This window comes from Rhineura floridana, chromosome 5 (genome assembly GCF_030035675.1).
Source record: "Rhineura floridana isolate rRhiFlo1 chromosome 5, rRhiFlo1.hap2, whole genome shotgun sequence".
Lineage (NCBI taxonomy): Eukaryota > Metazoa > Chordata > Lepidosauria > Squamata > Rhineuridae > Rhineura > Rhineura floridana.
In genome coordinates, this window is record NC_084484.1 from 52,742,247 (window position 1) to 52,761,582 (window position 19,336).

General features: G+C 39.2%; 2 protein-coding genes across 3 annotated transcripts in view; one reads left to right on the forward strand and one right to left on the reverse strand.

Annotated features, from left to right (window-relative positions):
* Positions 1 to 263: 263 nt before the first annotated feature.
* On the forward strand, positions 264 to 15,188 carry UPF3A (UPF3A regulator of nonsense mediated mRNA decay). 2 transcript variants are annotated; one of them, XM_061629388.1, is made up of 10 exons: positions 264 to 562; positions 1,221 to 1,327; positions 3,393 to 3,499; positions 4,579 to 4,677; positions 4,776 to 4,886; positions 7,705 to 7,760; positions 7,855 to 8,013; positions 10,381 to 10,538; positions 11,652 to 11,946; positions 13,623 to 15,188. In XM_061629388.1, exons 1-10 carry the CDS (start codon positions 404 to 406, stop codon positions 13,794 to 13,796), a joined length of 1,425 nt encoding a protein of 474 aa, XP_061485372.1. In that variant the 5' UTR covers positions 264 to 403; the 3' UTR covers positions 13,797 to 15,188. The 2 variants fall into 2 exon arrangements, with proteins under 2 accessions (XP_061485372.1, XP_061485373.1); XM_061629389.1 differs by having other exon boundaries at positions 11,652 to 11,890; positions 13,623 to 13,778.
* Positions 15,189 to 17,616: 2,428 nt separating this feature from the next.
* LOC133384887 (F-box only protein 36-like) overlaps positions 17,617 to 19,336 on the reverse strand; it is a 33,582-nt gene continuing 31,862 nt past the window's right edge. Inside the window, exons 5-6 of the mRNA XM_061626735.1 lie at positions 19,031 to 19,203; positions 17,617 to 18,747 (exon numbers count right to left, since the gene is read on the reverse strand). Coding sequence (XP_061482719.1) covers positions 18,589 to 18,747; positions 19,031 to 19,203 — 332 coding nt within the window. The 3' untranslated portion in view covers positions 17,617 to 18,588. The remainder of the gene's footprint in view (positions 18,748 to 19,030; positions 19,204 to 19,336) is intronic.

Consider the following 19,336-nt stretch of genomic DNA (forward strand, 5'->3'; position numbering starts at 1 on the left):
ATCCATATATAAGCCACAATGGGCTATTGGGCAATAAGAAATCATTGGGACTTTTTTGTCATTTTGCAGAGCTGTATGGAATGTGTCGTCGAAAGATAACGGTGAACAGCCCCTGACTGTGCATTTGCTCCCTTCTCTGCGGCAGAAGCTTCCGACCTCTCCGTTCTTCGGCGCTCTCCTCCGTTCTCCGCGCCCCACCCCTCCTTTCTCCTCTCGCGAGACCCTCTTAAGAAGGATGGACTGTTCTCGCGATGTTTCCTAGCACCGGTTGGCGGTTGGCTGAAGGATGAGGGCGAAGAGAGGCCGGAGCGGCGTTGATGCGCGGTAGCGGCGCTGCTGTTGCTGCTGGCTGGCGGACGGGCGAGCGGAGGGTTTGTGCGGGGTTGTCACCCACCCAAGATCCATGGAGGCTCCGCTTCAGCGGGAATCCCCGCGTCGTGTGCCGGAGACCCCTCCGCCATCCCCGGGGCCGTCACCGCCGCTGCCTCCGCCGCCGCCGCCTTCCAACCTGCCGCTGCCGGGCAAACAGCAGCGGGAGGAAAAAAGAGCAGCTCTGAGTAAAGTGAGAAGTCGGTGGGGGCGGGACGCTCTCCCAGCGCCAGGAAGGGGAGATGATTGTGAGGGGGGCAGGAGGGGACACATCTGTGGCTATGGGTGTGCAAAAGTGAGTAAGGGAAGGAGGTAGAAGGACGGAGAGACCTGCGGAGATGAAGGCATTTGCGCCCGCAGGTTCAGCAGCTAGAGCCTTTAGTCAAGGTTCAGGACCCTGGTCAGAGGCATAGACCGCCTTTGCAACCTTTGGGCAAGCTGTGATCCTGATATCAGTTCCAGTTCTCCTGCTGTTAAAGAGGCAGTCAGTATCTAATCATCATCATCCCTCCCCATTCACCATCACAATGGGACCCAAGGGGGAAGGGAATCCACGGAGATGTCAAAAACTATGCAGTCCAGTTTAAATTGGAAAAGGATTGTGCTGGGGAAAGACTGCATGAAGGTTAAGGCTGCACAAAGAATAAGTGTGTTGAGGCCAGATCTGGAGACTATGGAATCATCTTTTCTTCTAAGAAATCTACTGAAATTATTAATAATACTAACAGGAGGAGTATATTTTTCCAAACATCGCCTATAAATAATATGTATGTTTTGGTGGTGCAGTTAGGCATTGGAATGAAAAGTACTGAGTGTTCTGTGTCCTCAGTTTGATATGTGATGCTTTACAGGTAGTTATACGCCGGCTACCTCCTAGCTTTACCAAGGAGCAGCTGGAGGAGCAGCTCCATCCGCTTCCTGCACATGATTATTTTGAATTTTGTACCTCTGATCCCAGGTGAGGAGAACTTACTTAGCATTTCTATGAGCAAAGGAGGCATATGTTGCCATTAATACCAACAGCATCCAGATTGTTGTATAGTATGTTTTCAGAACAAATGGAGTTATAAGACCCTTTGTTATAACAGGTAACAAATATAATATTAAAGCATTTTAAATAGATGTAGCTGTCTTTTAAAAATTATTTACCATGATATAAGTCTATAGCATCATGCATTTCTACCCATGAATCTGGGTGTGGCACACTGCCCTTTGAGAATACAATGAAAAAGAGTACATAAACATCTACTTTATATATTGTGATAATTAGATCCACACTGTAGCTGCCTGTGTGTTCATGCACATTTTAGGTCTAGTTCATTTATTTATTTATTATATTTATATCCCACCCTTGCTCCCAGTAGGAGTTCACATAATATGTTCTTAAGTGAGAGGTTTCTGTGTAAGTGCACAAAAATTCCTCTACAACTATATTAGCCTCTGATTTTGTCAGCCAGGAAAGGCATCCAGGGCCACTCTTGCCTGCAGTTAAGAGGGGGAAGAACAATTCAACTTGTCAGGAATGCTGTTCCATGTTTCTTAATTTAAGGCATTGGTATACATCTCAAAGTGGTTTCAATAGAAAATGAAACAATATTTACCGTCACATAAAATATAAAAACATAATAATTAGAAGCTAACAGTCTTGGCCCTATACTTTTCTGTTGCTTTACCCTCAGGGTATACAAGTCTGTATGAAGTCTCTGAGAAGAGGATGTCCTAGATGGGCTCTGTTAGGCTAATGGAGGTCTTTTCAGGAGCAGATGATATGAGCCTCCTAGCATAGGATTCTCTTTTGCTCTCCTCTCAGGGCTCATGTTCTATGGGCTATCTTCCCTCATCTTCCTTCCCAAGTCTGTGACTATACAAACAGAATGAAATGTTCAGGGTAGGGAGGAAGAGCAAAAACCAGCAGCACAACCACAATTTGCAAATTTAGTAAGGATATGAAGCCATTTTTAAGTTGCATGCTTGTAGAATTGTACTTGCCTGATCACATAATTATGCTGATTGGCCAAAGCAGCAGTGGGGAGCCTCTCGCCTATGGGCCTACTTAGGCCTGATAGGAGTCCTAATCTGGCCCATGAGGTCATTTCCCCCACATCATGCCTACCTGTCCCACACCTGACATCATGTATGCCATCAGGTGTGGGACAGATAAAGACACTGCAGCAAAGGAACAATCAGGAGCCTCAAAATGTTACTTGACCGTATAAATTTGGTGCCAAAAGCAAGCTCTGTTTGGATTGTTTCCACTCGGGAGATCCCAGCCAGAGCTCCTGAGTGGAGCCAATGCCTGTCAAAAGTGGGATCTCAGTAGCATTTTTAATGTCATCATGGGGGAATATCAGAGTCCCAGACACCAAAGGGGGGGACAGAGATTCTGTGCTCTAGTTATGTCATTTTCGCTTGTTTGATTTTGCACTAAATCAGACTACTATCATACACCCTGCATCCATGAAAACCAGGGTGCAAAGAGGATTCAGTAGAAAATTCCCTTTCTCCATCATTTTTCTTCTTTGCTTGGTGCACTGCTATTGTAGGCACACTGCAATGAAACCAGCCCATTCTCATTCAGCTGAAGCCCAACCATATCTTACCTTCCAGCATTCACTGTTTCTCATGCCCGATGAGTTCAAACTACTCCTAGCCAAAGGATGAATTGATCCGCAATAGAAGACACTGTATCCTTGAAGGTGAGATGCAGGAGAACATTGGCTAAAAGTTGGGCTGGTTGAATCACGGACAGTTAGTGGAGAGTTATACCACATTCTGCTCACTCTGCATGCAGCAATGCATCCCATGGCTTCTAAGAGTTTGTTACTTAGGAAATCTATTTCATTACCATTACCATTAATTTGATGTGTCTGCATACAGTATAAGGCTTGCCTACTTTGAAATGCACATTAAATGTGGATAAAAATTAATAGAATGTTAATAAATAGTATTAATGTAATTTATATTTTTAGTCTTCCTTTTAGAAGATAAACATAAATAACAGAAGACATTCACTCTTGTTGCAGTCTTTATCCTCATCTCTACTCAAGAGCATATATTAATTTTAGAAATCCTGATGACATCCTTCTTTTTAGAGATCGCTTTGATGGCTATGTCTTCATAGATAATAAAGGTAACCCATTCATTACTATGTCCAGGAATCAAAGACCCACACAACTAGTTCTACATACTCAAAGGGGTGTTTGGTTTGTGTTTCTTCAACAATAGCTAATTTTGCCATATGACAAATAAAAATAGCTAGGTAAATCTTTCATAAGTGCAGTCTTACCAAAGGTTTAGAAATCATGTTTGTGTGTGCTGCCGTCAAAATTCCAGAGAATTCTTTCTTACAGCCTCCACAGTGACACACAACTTTAGATTACAGTAAACTCGTAAAAGCACCAAGTTAGATGGGGCCTCATTGGTGATCATCCAATGCTGTCTTGGAAGCAGTAATCTTAAACAAAGCCATCCTTTCATGCACATTAATTTCCATTGCTGGAACCCTTGGAAATATGGCTGGAAATGAGAGGCCTGCAATTCACAAGGACAATGTTCTATTTTGTAACCAGGTGAAGGACACAGACATTTTGCAGAAAAATTAATGTCTGTGGAGTGAACTGTTATTTATTTATTTACAGATGTATGCCTCACTCTTAAGTTAGAATATTATCATATGAATTACAAGAAACTGAATGAATCACTTTAAAATAAAGTATAACTGTACCATATATTTTCTAATAGTGGGCTTTGATTGTTCAGCACTGGCATCTTTGTTGATATATTGATTGTTTTGAGCTATGGTGTATAATTTCTGCCAAGTTTAAAGAAATAAAAATGACTTATGGGGCAATTCCTTAAATTGGCCGAAACCACCTCTGCTCATATGCACACTAGTGGCCGTGGATGGAGATTTGCATTTGCACCAGCAAATACAATGAGCCAAAGCAGTGGAGTTTCAGTGAGCATCATGATGCAGATTTGAGCAACCCAGTGCATATCTATCTGCATTGGCATCATCTGTGCTTGTTTTAGCATGCACATTTTCTTTTCTGGACCAAGGCATTTTATGATAAACTAAGGAAGTCAAAAACAAAATTACCAATTTTAATAAAGATATTTGTACTCAAGAGGACCTCAGATTATGTTTCCCTCAGTCTCAGAATGCGCATGTTAACTTTCATCATTCAACCAATCTGTGATTCTTTCAAGGATTAGAATATCCTGCTGTTGTTGAATTTGCACCCTTCCAAAAGATTTCTAAAAAGAAGTTGAAGAAGAAAGATGCAAAAGCTGGAAGCATAGAAGATGGTAAACTAATTTTCATGGCAGAAACATTTTACTGTGGTGAAGGGATAGTTTCTCATTCACTATATATGACATTGTTTTCTGTGTTTTTTCTATCATAGATCCAGAATATAGAAAATTTTTAGAAAGTTATTGTGCTGAAGAAGAAAAAATATGCACCAACCCTGAGACTCTGCTGGGAGAAATTGAGGCAAAAACAAGAGAGCTCATTGGTCTGTTTAGCTGATTTCCACCCTCTATTATTGAACATTTCCAAATTATATGATATTTTAATTGACCTGCTTATTAGATTTCTTGAGGTTACAAATATTAAATTATGGTTATCTCTAGCATCATTACAGAACATCTTAATAAAAAGAGCAGCCCCTGTTCATTTTTTAACTTTTTTAACATTAGCAGAAGAGTAAAATTGGAATGCTAGCACTCTGCAGTACTTCACTAGGTCCATATATCTATGAGGTTTGTGAGATAATCTCAGTGACTTTTGTTTATGATCAAGATCTGTTGGTGGGTAGACTAGGGGTATAAATGTAATAGGTTTTAAACCTAAAACTACTCTATTTCACATTTCCTTGTGTACAAATGCAGATTTTTTGTGTTGCACTAGCCTTGTCAATATCTTTAGGATCATAAATGACACCCATTAGCTATTAAAAAGACATAAAATTTCCCCCCTAATCTGTGCCACTTCTACAATCAAGAGGAGATTGTTCTACAATAAAGAAGAGATTGCTCTGTAATGTTTCAGCTCTGCCTTTCATTATGTTAATCTTAAAATGGGAAGTTTCACTGAAAGATAAGTTTTGCTAAAAGGGATTGGCATTGGAGTCAGATCCTAACTGAAGCGAGGGGAAAACAAACTCTTTGTACGCTCAAGGTATGTTGTGTTGGAGGGGGTTAAAATGATCCTGGCTTGTTCAGTATTGGATGATGATGATCATCATCTCTCTAGGAAGAAACCCATGGCTTGTTGTTAGTATCTTAGGTAATTGTTAATAACCATAAATGAACCATTTTTGTGGGTATTAATAATCTTCAGTGTGTTCTATTATCTCATGTTACCAAAATTGTGGAAGAAACCCTAATTACTTTGATAAGCAGATGGTTAATAACATGGAGAACAAAAAATGGCTAAACAATATGCAACATGATCAAAGAGAAAACAAGGCGTTTCCATGACATTTCAATCCTTCGTACGTGCATATGAGAGGTCAGATTTGTGAATTATGTGAGTGACTCCAACTCTCATCAGTCCCAGCCAGCATGACCAATGTTCAAAGATGATGGGAGTCTCCAGCTACATATGGAGAGCCATAGTTTCCCCATCCCTGCTCTAACCCATTGTCTAGTCCTGTACAACTGAGTAACATATGTAAAAAGGGGACATGTGAGTCAGCTGAACTGACAGCCCCTCTCTCAAAGAACCACACCATTCAACAGACCACTACAGCTGATCTGATCATGTGGAACTGGTTTTCATGCTGCTCCAATAATATATCAATTAGGTATTTATAGGAATTGCGGTGGAACAGTAATTTTGATCTCTGTTTATAGCATATACTATGTTTTGATCCAAAATTTAACACAATAAATTTAGACATTGTTAAGGACTTTGCTATACAAATCATTAACTATGGGTCAATGCAGAATTGAATATGACAGCTAGTTAAGAGCAAGAGCTATGAGCTGATCATACTTGATTTAAATTTGCTGTGTATTCACTGGGTGGCATTAAATAGACCATTGTATCTTAGCCCCATATCTAATATTTATTATAATAACAGACTACCTTACAGGGTTGATATAAGGCAGGGTGAGGAACCTCCTGCCTGTGGGCCTATTTATTTATTTATTTAAGTTATTTAAGCCTGCCGAGCCTCCCTGTTTGGCCTACGAGGCCATTTTGGCCAAGCTGCACCTACCTGCACAGTGCTTGATGTCATATATGATGTGAGGTGCGGGGCAGGTTACGACCTGGCTCATCCAGAAGGAGATTTACAGAGCTCTGCACAAAGTGCTCACCATGATCCAATCATCAGCTGATTGTTAGGTGTTGCAAGTGCTCTACAAGACAACATTTTGCAAGGGGTTTCACAAAAGGGTCTTGCTGAGCCTTCTGCAAAGCTCTCTGCAAGACACATGTGGGCAAAAAAGGATCACCTGCATTGTGACATCAGGTGATTGACAGGTGGGTGGTCCCATTCACCTGTCAAGCTTGGTCTGTGACAGGTGGGAGAGATAATTGGTCTGCTGGCCAGATCCAGTTCCCTACCCCTGTTATAAGGATTATTGAGAAAATGCATGTGAGCACTTTGGAAAAAGCTGTATAAATATTACTACTGGTTTTACCTGCAACTGACCTGCTGCGTTTAATCAGTGTAGGCACCACCAGAGCTGAACTGTGCATGACCCATTATCAGCAAAATTGTATGTAGATAGAAATTGCAAGTTAACTCCATGGTCATTCGTCATACTTGTGATATGTTGGCCAAGCGGTACATTAGGTTGCTTTTCCCACTCATTTCTATCACTATTCAGCTAGGATTAAAAATATAATACGCAGGCAAATCTTTTCCCAATCATTTTCGTGGGTTTAAGTGTTATCTAGCTATTATGTACTTTTGCACAAATCTATAGCATGAATTTTGCACAAATGTGTATTTCACGTAATGACAAACTTTTCAAGGCCAATCTAAGAGCACTGCAAGCAATCAAAACCCCAAAACAGGCAGAAAATAAAAGAAAAATATTGTGCAATACAAAATTTTCCTTCTTCAAATTGTTTATTCCGTGAGAAAAATACAGATATCAAGTGACTGCAGATATATGTCTAGCTTTACTGATTTCTAAACTCCATAACAATAAGGAATGAATGACTTTTTGGTAATAAATGAGAACTCTTTATATGTCCCATTATGAAACAGTGTGTTAGTAGTTAAATTGTTAAAGTCTAAATGATAAAAAAAACCCTCACTTATAATATATATATATATTAGGAATGAGATACTATATCACTTTTTTGTGTTTTAGCTAGAAGAACAACACCTCTTTTGGAATACATTAAAAATAGAAAATTAGAAAAACAGGTATGTTTGTGTTTTGGACTAAGCCCTAAACATTGTGTTTCAAGTTCTTTTGAATATTGCTAAAAATCTATATAAAATATTTCTGACATTTTAGAGAGTCCGAGAAGAGAAAAGAGAAGAACGAAGGAGGAGAGAATCCGAAAAGAAACGCCTAAGAGAAGATGAGAAACGGAAGCGCAGAGAGGAAGAAAGGCGTAAAAGAAAAGAAGCTGAAAAGCAAAAGAAAATGGCTGAAAAAGAAATAAGGATTAAGGTAATTTTGAAATAGATTTCCCCCCACTGCTATCTCCAGTCTTTCACTTGTATTAAAGTTACGGTATGTTATGTCCTCATCCTAAATGCATACATGTGGAAGTCTCATTGATTTTACTGAAAAATTACTTGCTTCCAAGCAAATGGCTTAGGACCGCAGCAAAGAGGAGGTACTTCACACTCTTTCTCAGTCCTCTTTTCTCTACTGGGTAACCTTTCCTCAGCTGGTTAAATCTTCCCTCCCCTACAATTCCCATGATGATTGACCTCATACTGCTATTAAGCTTTTTCCTTAGCTTAATAACAGTGGGGGATGGGACAATTTCTATAAGAATTGTAGGAGGGAGAGGGAAGTTTTAAAACTGGCTGCTCATCTGACTGGGGAACAGGTGAGAACGGTGAGAAGGGGGCTAGACTGCAGAAAACATGTTAATCTTTATTTGGAGCCTCCCCCTTTCTGCTGGGAGGGTGTGTTGTGGGTTATGGAAGCAGCCGGGAGGGCATTGATAGTACACTTCTGAACAAGGTATAGCAAAAAAGGCATGTTCCTAGGAGACTAGGACCATACTGACCAGAAAATGTGCACATGTCTGAGATTATGCATAATGACCAGAGAATATATAAAATTCAGTCAGTGTATGCGCATTCTCCAAGGCCTGTTGGGAATTATGTAGAATGGCCAGAAAATGTACAAAATTTAGCCAAGATAGGTACATTCCTCAAAGTCTGTGGGATTATTGATAATGGTCAGAGAATGTACAGAATTCAGACAATATATGTACATTCTCCTAGGCCTCTTGGCAAATAGGCATAATTACCAGAGAATATACAAATTTAGGCAATACATACATGTTTCCCAGAGCCTCTTCGATATTATGTATATTGACCTGGAACTATGCACAGTTCCCTCTTCATGAAAGGATTATGTGCACATGCTCCATGAGGCTTGGTGAGTGTGCACAATGGCCAGTTATTATGCACATTAACCATTCAACTTACATTCATCTTAATATATAAGAAGTACTTGGAGGAATTTGTATTCTGAGACTTGTGACTTTTACAGTTTAGTTATCAGAGAATAGGGAAAGATCTAGGTGTGACATTTCTTGTTCAAGGTGTTTTGACCCACAGTAGCAGAACTGTCTTGCATCAAGAACTCTGGGTATTCTTCAGTCAATGCTAAGCATTTTAATAATCTATTTCAGCAAGAGATATCTAAGTTTATGCTTCATTCTTCCACTGAAATCAGGCAGACTCACTCAAATGCTTTACTGTGACTGTATTTTTTAACTAGCCGTGAAGGGTTATGTTGAGGGTCACCAACTTGGCACCTGCATGCACCATGGTACCCATGAAGGCCTTCATTGGCACCCACAGAAAGGGGCCAACTCTTGCCTGTCAGTGTTTTTAGCCAATGAGTGAAGTCAGACCTGTGATTGTTAAGTAGGTTGTTTGGACACCAGGCAGTAGGAACCCCTGGTTTCCTAAACAGCTTGTTTCCACCTCCGTTTTACTGCACTTTTCCTGCTTCTTTCTTATTTTCTAGTAGTTCTTGAAATCTCCATAGATTGCCCTTCATTTTTACCTAGCAACCAGGATGCATCTTTCCTGTGGTGGGTTCATGTGAAATCAGGCACTCCCTAGAAGTTATTTTCTGCAGACACTACTAAATAAGTGTGGGTGGATGTTAAAGAATGCCTTTCCCAAATGGCAACTGTGAAAAGTTTGCAAAGAGGCTTAAGCATGTCTCCTACTGTGCAGGGAATATATAGTTCACTTACAGGACAATGGTATACATGTCTACTTCAGAAGTAAGTCTGTCAGTGTTTAACGGGGCTTGCTCCCAGGTAAGTGGGTACAGGATGGCAGCATAGGCTTTGGTTTAGGATTGTCATTGGGGAAAACAGGATACTTGTGCATTGAACAGCTGTATCTCCACAATCAGGACCAGCAGGACTTCCCATGACAAACATGCGATTATTTGGGGAATAGGGGTGGTAGAGAAGCAGCAATGACTGTACTCTCTCTAATTTTGTGTTATTCAATGCCCCTCTTCTTCAGCCATATTATGATATGCGATGCCTCTGGCAGCCACTTTTATGTTTTGCCACAACCCCATGGCAGCCGTTTTGTGACTAGTTCCTTCATCACTCTCTCAAAATTCAAAGTGTGCCCCCTAGTCCAAAAAAGGTTGGTGACCCCTCGATTCTGTCATATGGGTACTGTTTTGGAGGAGCTGAGGAAATGTCAAGCAAATATGATATAAGTGGATTTTCCTACACTTCAGTATATTTCAGAAGATGTTAAGATTGGTAAAGATATAGAAAACATGTTTATAATAGGTAAATATTTTTTAAAAATTTCTTAGCTGCTTAAGAAACCTGAGAAAGGTGATGAGCAAACTACAGAAAAGCACAGAGAAAAAGAAAAAGCTGACATAGAAGAGAGCAAATGGGAGAAATCACCTGGGCATGGCAGTATAAAATCAAAACCCCTGGAAAGTTCATTCAAGGAACTTAAGGAAAAGTAAGTAGCATTTATCTTGAGGATGTAATTGCATCCTCAAGGCATTTTAAATCAGTGCATCCCTTTAACTTACTATGGAGTAGATTAAAACAACTAGCTTTTATGACTCAATTCTCAGCTCTTTCCATTGTGGGTTTGTAGTGACCGGTAGTGGGGTTTTAAATGTTGTAAGCTGCTTTAAATAGGCTTGCTCAGAAAAGTGGCTTAAAATACAGTTAATAAAAATAAAATTTTTCTATGTTCTAATGATTTTACTCCATTAATATGTCAGTTTGACAGGAACTCGGGTGCTAAGAGTTTCAATGCTGAAGCAGGCAATGGCTTGGTTTGGATGTAAAACTAAACCAGAGCTAGGGAAATGAAACTAGCCAGTGGACCAGACTGTGATCTTCCCCACCCCCATGGGCCACCTACCTGTCAGTCAGTCACCTGTCAATCATCATAATGCATTAGGTGATTGATTCCTGTCGAAGTTCAAAGGAGGTTGCTGTAACCACTGATCAGCAATTACAACAACTTTCTCTGAAGATGCACTTTGTGCACCAGTCAGCTGATTGGTGCTGGAAGTGCACCTTCAAACAGGCTTGCTGTAAACACCAATCAGTTGATTAACTATCTGGGATTTTTTTTCTTCTGCATCAACATGGCTTTATTTTTTGTCTGCCATCGAAGTTGCTCATAATATCAGACTCTTAGGAACTGATGAACCAGTGTTTGGAAACCAAATCTAGGCAAGCTGTAGAAAAACAGATGTAACCAATTGGTATTATCCTGGGGCTCTTAGAATCTTACTCTCTAAATCATTACCTTATGAAAAATAGAGTAATGAATTCAGAAAAACCTTCCCTTTTGACATTAATAATAGTAAAACATTTTTGCAATGCAGTCCCATGCATATTTACTCAGAAGTAAATACCTACTTACCCAAGAGTAAGCTCTATTGAAGGCAATGAGACTTACCTCTGAGTAGACCTAGGATTGTGCTATCAGTATGGTTGGTTTTACTCCAATACCACTAAGTGAATTGCGAGCTTTGTTTTGGCATTATATGTCTTGTTATCTGAGTTTTTTAAGTAGTTGATTTTTTTGTTTGGATTTTTTTTTTAAACACAGGTCACAAAATGATAGTGATAAAGAACAAAGGGATTCAGAGAGAAGATTTCGTGAAAAAGAACCTGAAAGACAAAGGTATAGATTGGATGATAGCCGAAAGCACAGAACTCACTATGAATTTGACAAATTTGTGAGAAGGAATGAAGATGAAGTGAAGTGGGGGAAAGGATACAACCAAGATCGAGGGAAGAAAGTGAACTACAACTACAGCTTCACTGTGGACACAGTAGACAAACTGGGTAAAGAGGACAAGTGTGATGACATGGCATCCAAAAAGGAGCGCATAAGAAATAAGGTTCTTTTATTCATTTAGGATAATCTTTCATTAGTAAAATTACTTCAGGATCATACAGGATTGATTCTTACATCTCAGCATGAACTTTTTAAAAAGTTTGATTTTCACTCAGATGAAAAACCCCATTTTTTACTTAGCAAAAGGAGTTACAATAATAGGGACTGGAATCTGTCTTTGCTGCTAATGTATGTTTGCATTTTTAAAATGCATGCTTTTATGAAGCCCCTCTTAGAATCTGGTTTTTTGTTTCTTTAAAAAATGCTTATTTTAATAAACATATGGCAGAATGCTTATGCTGTCCATGAGAACCTATTCTCATCTGATCACTCTAAAAGATAGTGCCCTTATTTCTGGACCTACTATATTACTTACTACTAAGGGAATCGCTAGCCAAAATAGTCTGAGCTAAGTAACACTGATACTAGTTCTAATAGAAAAAAATATATAATCATGACTTCAGTTGTCTAAAAAAGTAAAGAATCTTATTTTTCTGAAGATTTTCAAAAGAAAAGTAAAAAACAGTTTAGCTGATGATATAGCCCTGGAAATTGGTAATTTATACACAGGTATCACTCTTCCACTTGATGCTATGGATATGTATAGCTATAGTGGTGCAAAGAGTGGCTTGCACTGACACAGCTACAGCAGCATCCTTTGTGGGTCAGACAACCCACTGTGCTACTTGTCATTTGGAATCCTGTTATGAGGGCTACAATCTTACTCCCTCTTATCTGGGAGTAAGACACACTGAATTCAGTAGGATTTACTTCTGAATAGACATGGTTAGAATTGCACTCTTACTTTGATTTATCAAGAATGTGCAGCATGATCCTAAGCATGTTTACTGAGAATTAAGTTCCACTGACCTCCATGGGGCTTATTCCTCAAAAAGCGTGTTCAGGATTAGAGCTTTTGCTTTATGCCAGCATAGTTAACTACAAGCTAGCTGCAAGGCAGAAGTGAAGAACCTGTGGCCCTCTACATGTTGCTAAACTACAACACCCGTTGACCCTAGCAAGCATGGCCAATGGTCAGGGATGATGGGAATAGTTCAGCAACATCTGGATGGCCAAAGTTTCCGCAAACACACTGTAAGACCTTTAGGATTGCATATAAGTGAGTTGCCTTCTTCCTTGCTCATGTTTGGCTATTGTTCATGCCATAGTCTAGGCCTCTTGCAAAATGCCACAAGATAGGACACTGCACATGCTAGCCAGGAGGAGATTATAAAATCAGGCTCTTAAACTGTTAGGTCAGCTTACAAATTATTATGCTAACTTTATATCTTGGAAACTGTGGATTATCTTCCTGTTTGAAAATGTTTGTGCCCATATTTGTTTGCATCTGGCTTTCTCCTAATTGTTACATCGAATTTAAACTTTGATAGTGGGCTGTGAAATTTTCCGTTGATCACTCTGGTACCATGCTCTTAAGCATTACTTTTCTCCCCAAACCGCCATCTGAATTTGTCCAGAATCCTTTTAATTTGCTTAAAGTACTAAGAGTGAGATGAGAGTCAGATCATTATAACCTAGTTTTTCCCATTTCTCATTAAATATAAATTGTCAAAGTCCTCTTTTCTGTCTCAACTCAATTAAGACATTTTGAGATCTCCTGTGTGGATAAATTGCTTTCTCTAAGACTTAATCTTCTTTCTTTGTTTTTCTTCTTCACAGGATCGACCAGCCATGCAACTGTACCAGCCAGGAGTTCGCATTCGAACACCTACGGGGTCTACAAGTAGGTCCTATGACTGCACTGAAAAGTCTCCAGAAGAGGCTTATGATAGAAAGTATGAGGCAGACAATTCAACTGGAGGTGGTTCAGAGAAGAGTGAAGAGGCAGAATAAAACAACATGGACAGAAACTTCAGCATTTAAGTGTCCCCACAGAATATTATATGCTCTCAGAATTAGCCCAGCATTACCAAGAATTACTTTTTTTCTTTCGTTTTCTAGTAATAATTTAGGCCACATTCAATGTTACATAAAGTTAATGAGAATATGATTGTTTCGTGAAAAAATGAAAGAATCTGTGAATCAAATGGGCCAAATGAGAGGTGCATTTTATTCTGTTTCCAGCTGTGGAAGCACCTTTCATCCCCACCATGCACATAGATACATATTTGATTGTATGTTATGATAGCAATAGCATGAATTTTAAAGGCTGTTTTTGCATTGATTTCATTGTCATGATCACTGACATGTTACTCAATCAAATATGTATTTCTGTGCATCATGAGAGGCGTGGTTCTCATAGGCACAGGGCATACTGTGATTTGAGATGTGAGAAGGGCATTTATGATACAGTCTTATTGGATATTACACTAGAATTCAGGATCTGTAAGCTTCTAGCATATTTTCAGGTTTGCGTTTTGTATAACACATTTCAGAAAATATCACACCTTTTCCACTCTAGAGGAATTTTTTTTAAGCATATATTTCCATCAGTTTTAATTGAGGCATTTTACATGTGTTCTATAAATTTCATTAACTCACAGGTCCCTCCTAGCACAACGAGACCATGAGAATAAGGCATTATACAGAGTGTGATTGTATTTATATCGTGGGGAGGAAAAAAACCCACCAGTACCGTAGCCTGGTCCTGGAAGGAGTAAGTAGTTTAGTCCCAATTTAGCAAGTGCATTACTACATAAAGAACTATAAGCAACTAGTACCATCTCTTCGTTGGAATTACTCATATGCTTGTAATTAAGGTAATGTTTAAATGATTATTACAGGGCACTACTCAACTCCCTGCAGGATCATGGGTGGTTAAAATGCACAATTGCAGGATGAGGTTAATAATTTGCACATTTATGTCCAGCGTCAGTCCTTCATTGCATTTACATTGGTTTTCAGGGGCAAATTAGGCAGAAAGGCAGCATGATTGTTCTATTATATTTGGGGTTGTGCCAAATTCCAATAAAGGATGGTGGGATGATTTCAAACGCAGCATTTGCTGGTGGGATGGGAATGCTAAACCTCTGCTTCTTCCAGCCAGAAGTGCCTCACCTGGGGGGATAGAGCACAGCAATAGCTTTCTATCAGTGGTGTCACTGCCACTTACCAGAAGGGGACGGGCAAGGTAGTGGCAAGGATGGGGCTGTGCAGGTGCACCCAAAGGAGTACTGGATTGGCTCAGCTGCTGCATCCACACAACCCAGCCTTACTGCTTTGCTCCTACTCCTCCCAGTAAGCATCTGAGCAAGTCACTCCTGCCTCCCAACTGCTTTTCTTCCAGGGTGGTTTACTTCAAAACCTCACCAGGAGAAAAACAGCTTAGGGGGAATTTCAGGGGGAAAGGGGGGTCAGGGGAAGAGTCAGCATCTCCTTCTGCCCATTCTGCTTTTTAGGAATTCAGTAGAATCCCATGTTCTAAGACAGGGGGTTACCACTGTCCTATCTAGTTTGCTCTGCCATTTGCTAGAATATCAGGTAAGTGTCAGTGTTTTTTGTTTCTGAACTGCTTTCGCCTTTGAAAAGAGTTTCTATGTTTAAACCAGAAAAAATGTTTACATAAGCCTGAATATTTAATGCTGTATCTGACTTTCATGAGATAGCATTTTTAAAGGTTTTGCCATTTTTAATATGTGATTTTAGTGACATTTTGTATGTTAATATTTCATATAATATGTTTTTACATGTCACCAGTGGAAACACATATGTTGATACAAAATAAGCTATGGAACAGAATGCATTTGAGGGAATAAACAGCTACAACAGTTCCTCTGTTCATTGCGCTTCTGGAGAATCCACTTTTTGCTTATATTCTTATATTCTTGTTGTTTCTTGTATCTTCAATACGCAACTACACATGCCTTGAGGTCAGAGCATCACTCTGACAGTGCTGATACTTTTTTTGTCTGAAACACAGATCTTATTTTGAGTACTTTTTTACATCATGTCTTGAACCTTTTATTACTAATCATACTATCAGCATTTGATTGTACTAATGTAAATAAAGGACCTTCAGCCACTGGAATATTACCTGAAATCTGATAATCTGAGCAGTGCTTGGCCTGATGTGTTTTCTTACTGTACCAAAATGATTACGAGATGATTCATTGATTAAAAATATAAAACAGCAAGGTCAAAAGTACTGTACTGGTTTGATATTTCTGTGTATGAATGTATATATGCTGATTATTTAGTATTTAGTTTCCTGATGAAGCTCTCAATTTCAGCTATTTTTCCATTGTTTTGCAGATAAATTAGACTATTTCGATGTAATCCCATTGCCTCAATTCATCTGCAAAAGTAGGCTTCCACATGTGTAGCCAATGCAGTTGTAGATCTGCATGTGCATCAACATTGTGTTGCTCATTTCAGCTGCACTGAACTGGCTGGCTGGCTGTTTTGTTCATGTTACGAATTTAGGGGTCTTTCTGGAGTAACAAGAGTTAACAGTGCCAGGAACAGCTTTTTATTAGCTACATCAGTTATATAGACTACAGTATATCTTTCAGAAGATGTATATTGCTATGCTGTAACCTCTAGGAATGAATACTGTCATGTGGGCTGTCCTTGGAGATGACTCATAAGCTTCCTCTAATGCAGAATGCCATTGCCCACCTTCTGTTAGTCAGGAGAGGTAGGAAAATATTCAATCTATTTTGTAGCAACTGTGCTGGCTGTTAATTAGCTTCTGGGCCCAACGTATGGAGCTGGTTCTTAACTTTATCCTTCACAACCTGGATATCATACCTCAGACAGTAACCCTTCTTTGTTTGAGCTCACCACTGTTTACATTCTATGTGGTAACAGTGGAGCACAGAACAAGGCGTTTCTTGCAATTGTTCTGAGAGATTATGAAATTACCACCCCTCTGTGGCCCAAAGCTGTACTGTTGTCCCTACATTATAGTCCATCAACTGGGTCTTATCCACTACCAGGCATCCACAGGCAGGAATTGCAGTTAATTTCTGAGAGGTTGCCTCGGTCACATGTCCCTTCACTTCATTTCCTGCCTGTTTTGGAGGCTTTTTAGTAGGAGCATGCATCTACCACAAAATTCAGTTTGGACCCCAATTCAGGAATTGGGAATCCCCGAAACTGTTCAGGAAACAGGCCACCTCAGTCCAAGATACTTTGTATGCTACCTGATTGGCTTGGGATTTGTCTAGACTGGCTTCATTTCCCCCCTCATTCACTGTTGGGAAATAAAATGGCTATAACTTCCCCTGCCTCCCCCCCCCCGTGTTATGTTATTGAGCGATATTATTTCTGCTTTAGCATTTTTTGGATGTCTGCCTCACCAAGGCACTATGCAGCGCACACCCATCTTTATTTCAGGATTCATCTGATGCACACCACTGCTTTCTAGAAAGGATACCAAATATACCAAAAGGCTTATAGCTATTGAGTGGATGTTCTTAGTCCTGCTGCTTTAGTGATTATTGTTCTGAGACTTTGTTGTTTATTTCATATCATGTATATTATTTTCTATGAAAAATATGTGGTGGTAATACTATTACTACTATAATCAAAAGCAATAGCAGTGCCAATATAATACAAAACAGCAGAAAATATATATATTCTTGTATAGACAGGCTTTTAATATCAAAGCAGAAAGAGAGGCAGCCTATTGGATCTCACCATATTGATTTATTATTTATTTTGTTGGAAGCTATCTCAAGCCTACTAACATTTGCATATGGAAAAATGTTTCCATCATGAGTGCCTTCCTGTGCTGCACTGAGAATGGCACAGGCAGATTGGATGCAACTACATACCTAGAAACAAAAGATGTAGTGCAATCCCTATCTGCATTGTAGGATAAAAATGGCAATGCAAATGTAAATGTCCTTCTCTTCCTGTTAGGTGGGCCTACTTAATGTAACAGTTGCACATGATTTTATCCAGATGAGGGTTGATGTTCCTCTGGTTTTGAGAGAAATAGTGTAATTATTTTAAAAATCTTAACATGTTTTTGGGAAATAACACACAACTTGAAAAGCCATTTTCTTTCATGAACTGAACACTTTCAGCTTCCAGAACACATGACTTCTTAGACATCTGAAAAGGGGGATGCCATGTGCTTCTGTATCACAGAGTACTGAAGAAGGAGCCAAAGTTCCACAGATGCTGTAAAGTATAGTTCAAAAAACTAAGTTGTCGGTTCTTTATTATGAATAAGATTGTATGATGTTGTTCTATAGCAGGGGTTTCCAAACTGTGGTCCATGGACCACCACTGTTCTGTGAGTTTCATTCAGGTGGTCCATGGCATGTCTGTGAAGAAACTTTACAATTTGAATCCTATAGAATTCTGTGGAATTTAGATTGTAATACAGTAAAATACAATATAAGAAATTTTTAAAAACTATTAAAAATCATACAGCATCATAATTGCTACAACAGACAGGAAAAAAAAGTGGTCGGCCAAGACCCTTAGCAATTTTCATATGGTCCTTGGGGGGAAAGTTTTGGAATATCTGCTGTATAGCTTTGGCTTTTTCTTCTGCATGCTTTACACCCATCACTGGATGCAGGGTTTTTGGGTTTTTTTCATTCCTAGTCCACACCAGCCCTGTGGACTTTTGCAAAAGCCAGTCCATCTTCAAAAGATTCAGTACCTGGATTGTTTGAGCTGAACAGGAGTGCAGGAGTCTTGCAAGATAATCACTCATCTGCAGTCAGTTTTAGAAGAATGTGGTCTGCCTTCTCTGCATCCTTGTCAAATAGCCTGGTCTTTGGCTGAAATTAATTGGTTTCTTGTAAGCTGGAAACTTGACTGTTTGTACATCAAGAGTGTATTTGTCTTGCATCCTTCTTTCCCAAAATTCTTCAGTATTGCAAAGCTGAAAGTCAAATATTTGCAATGTATAATACATAATACATACGAGTAGGCTCGACTCTCATCTTATTTGCAATAGACTTGTTTACCTTTCAGTCTACAGCATAATTTCTTGATCTTTTGATTAACTCCTAACCCAATATTATTCTAGTTGCACATGGTAACTGCCACTAGTAACTGATTGTACGTGCTATTTTGTAAAGTTCCATTTAAACTAAGAGAGTATATTATTAAAATTCTTTAGATTACATCAATATGTGCCTTGAAATAGTTGTCAGAATAATTACCTGCTGAAACTTTTTACATGTTTGTGACAATTGCCTTATATCCTCTGTATTAAGAAATGACAAGATGTGTATGATCAAATTCTCAGGCATTCGAAATAGGAAGTCATAGTGTCCTTGACACAAATTGAGAACGTAGTCTAGCATTTTGGTTCCAAAGACATTTTGCATTTGCTCTGAGTAAAATAATAATACACAAATGAGAGTATTTTAAACAGAAACATTGCCAACAACAAAACATATTACTTTTGTGCTGTTTGGTTTACACTAGTTTCTGGGCTCAATTCAATTTGATGCTTCTTACGAACA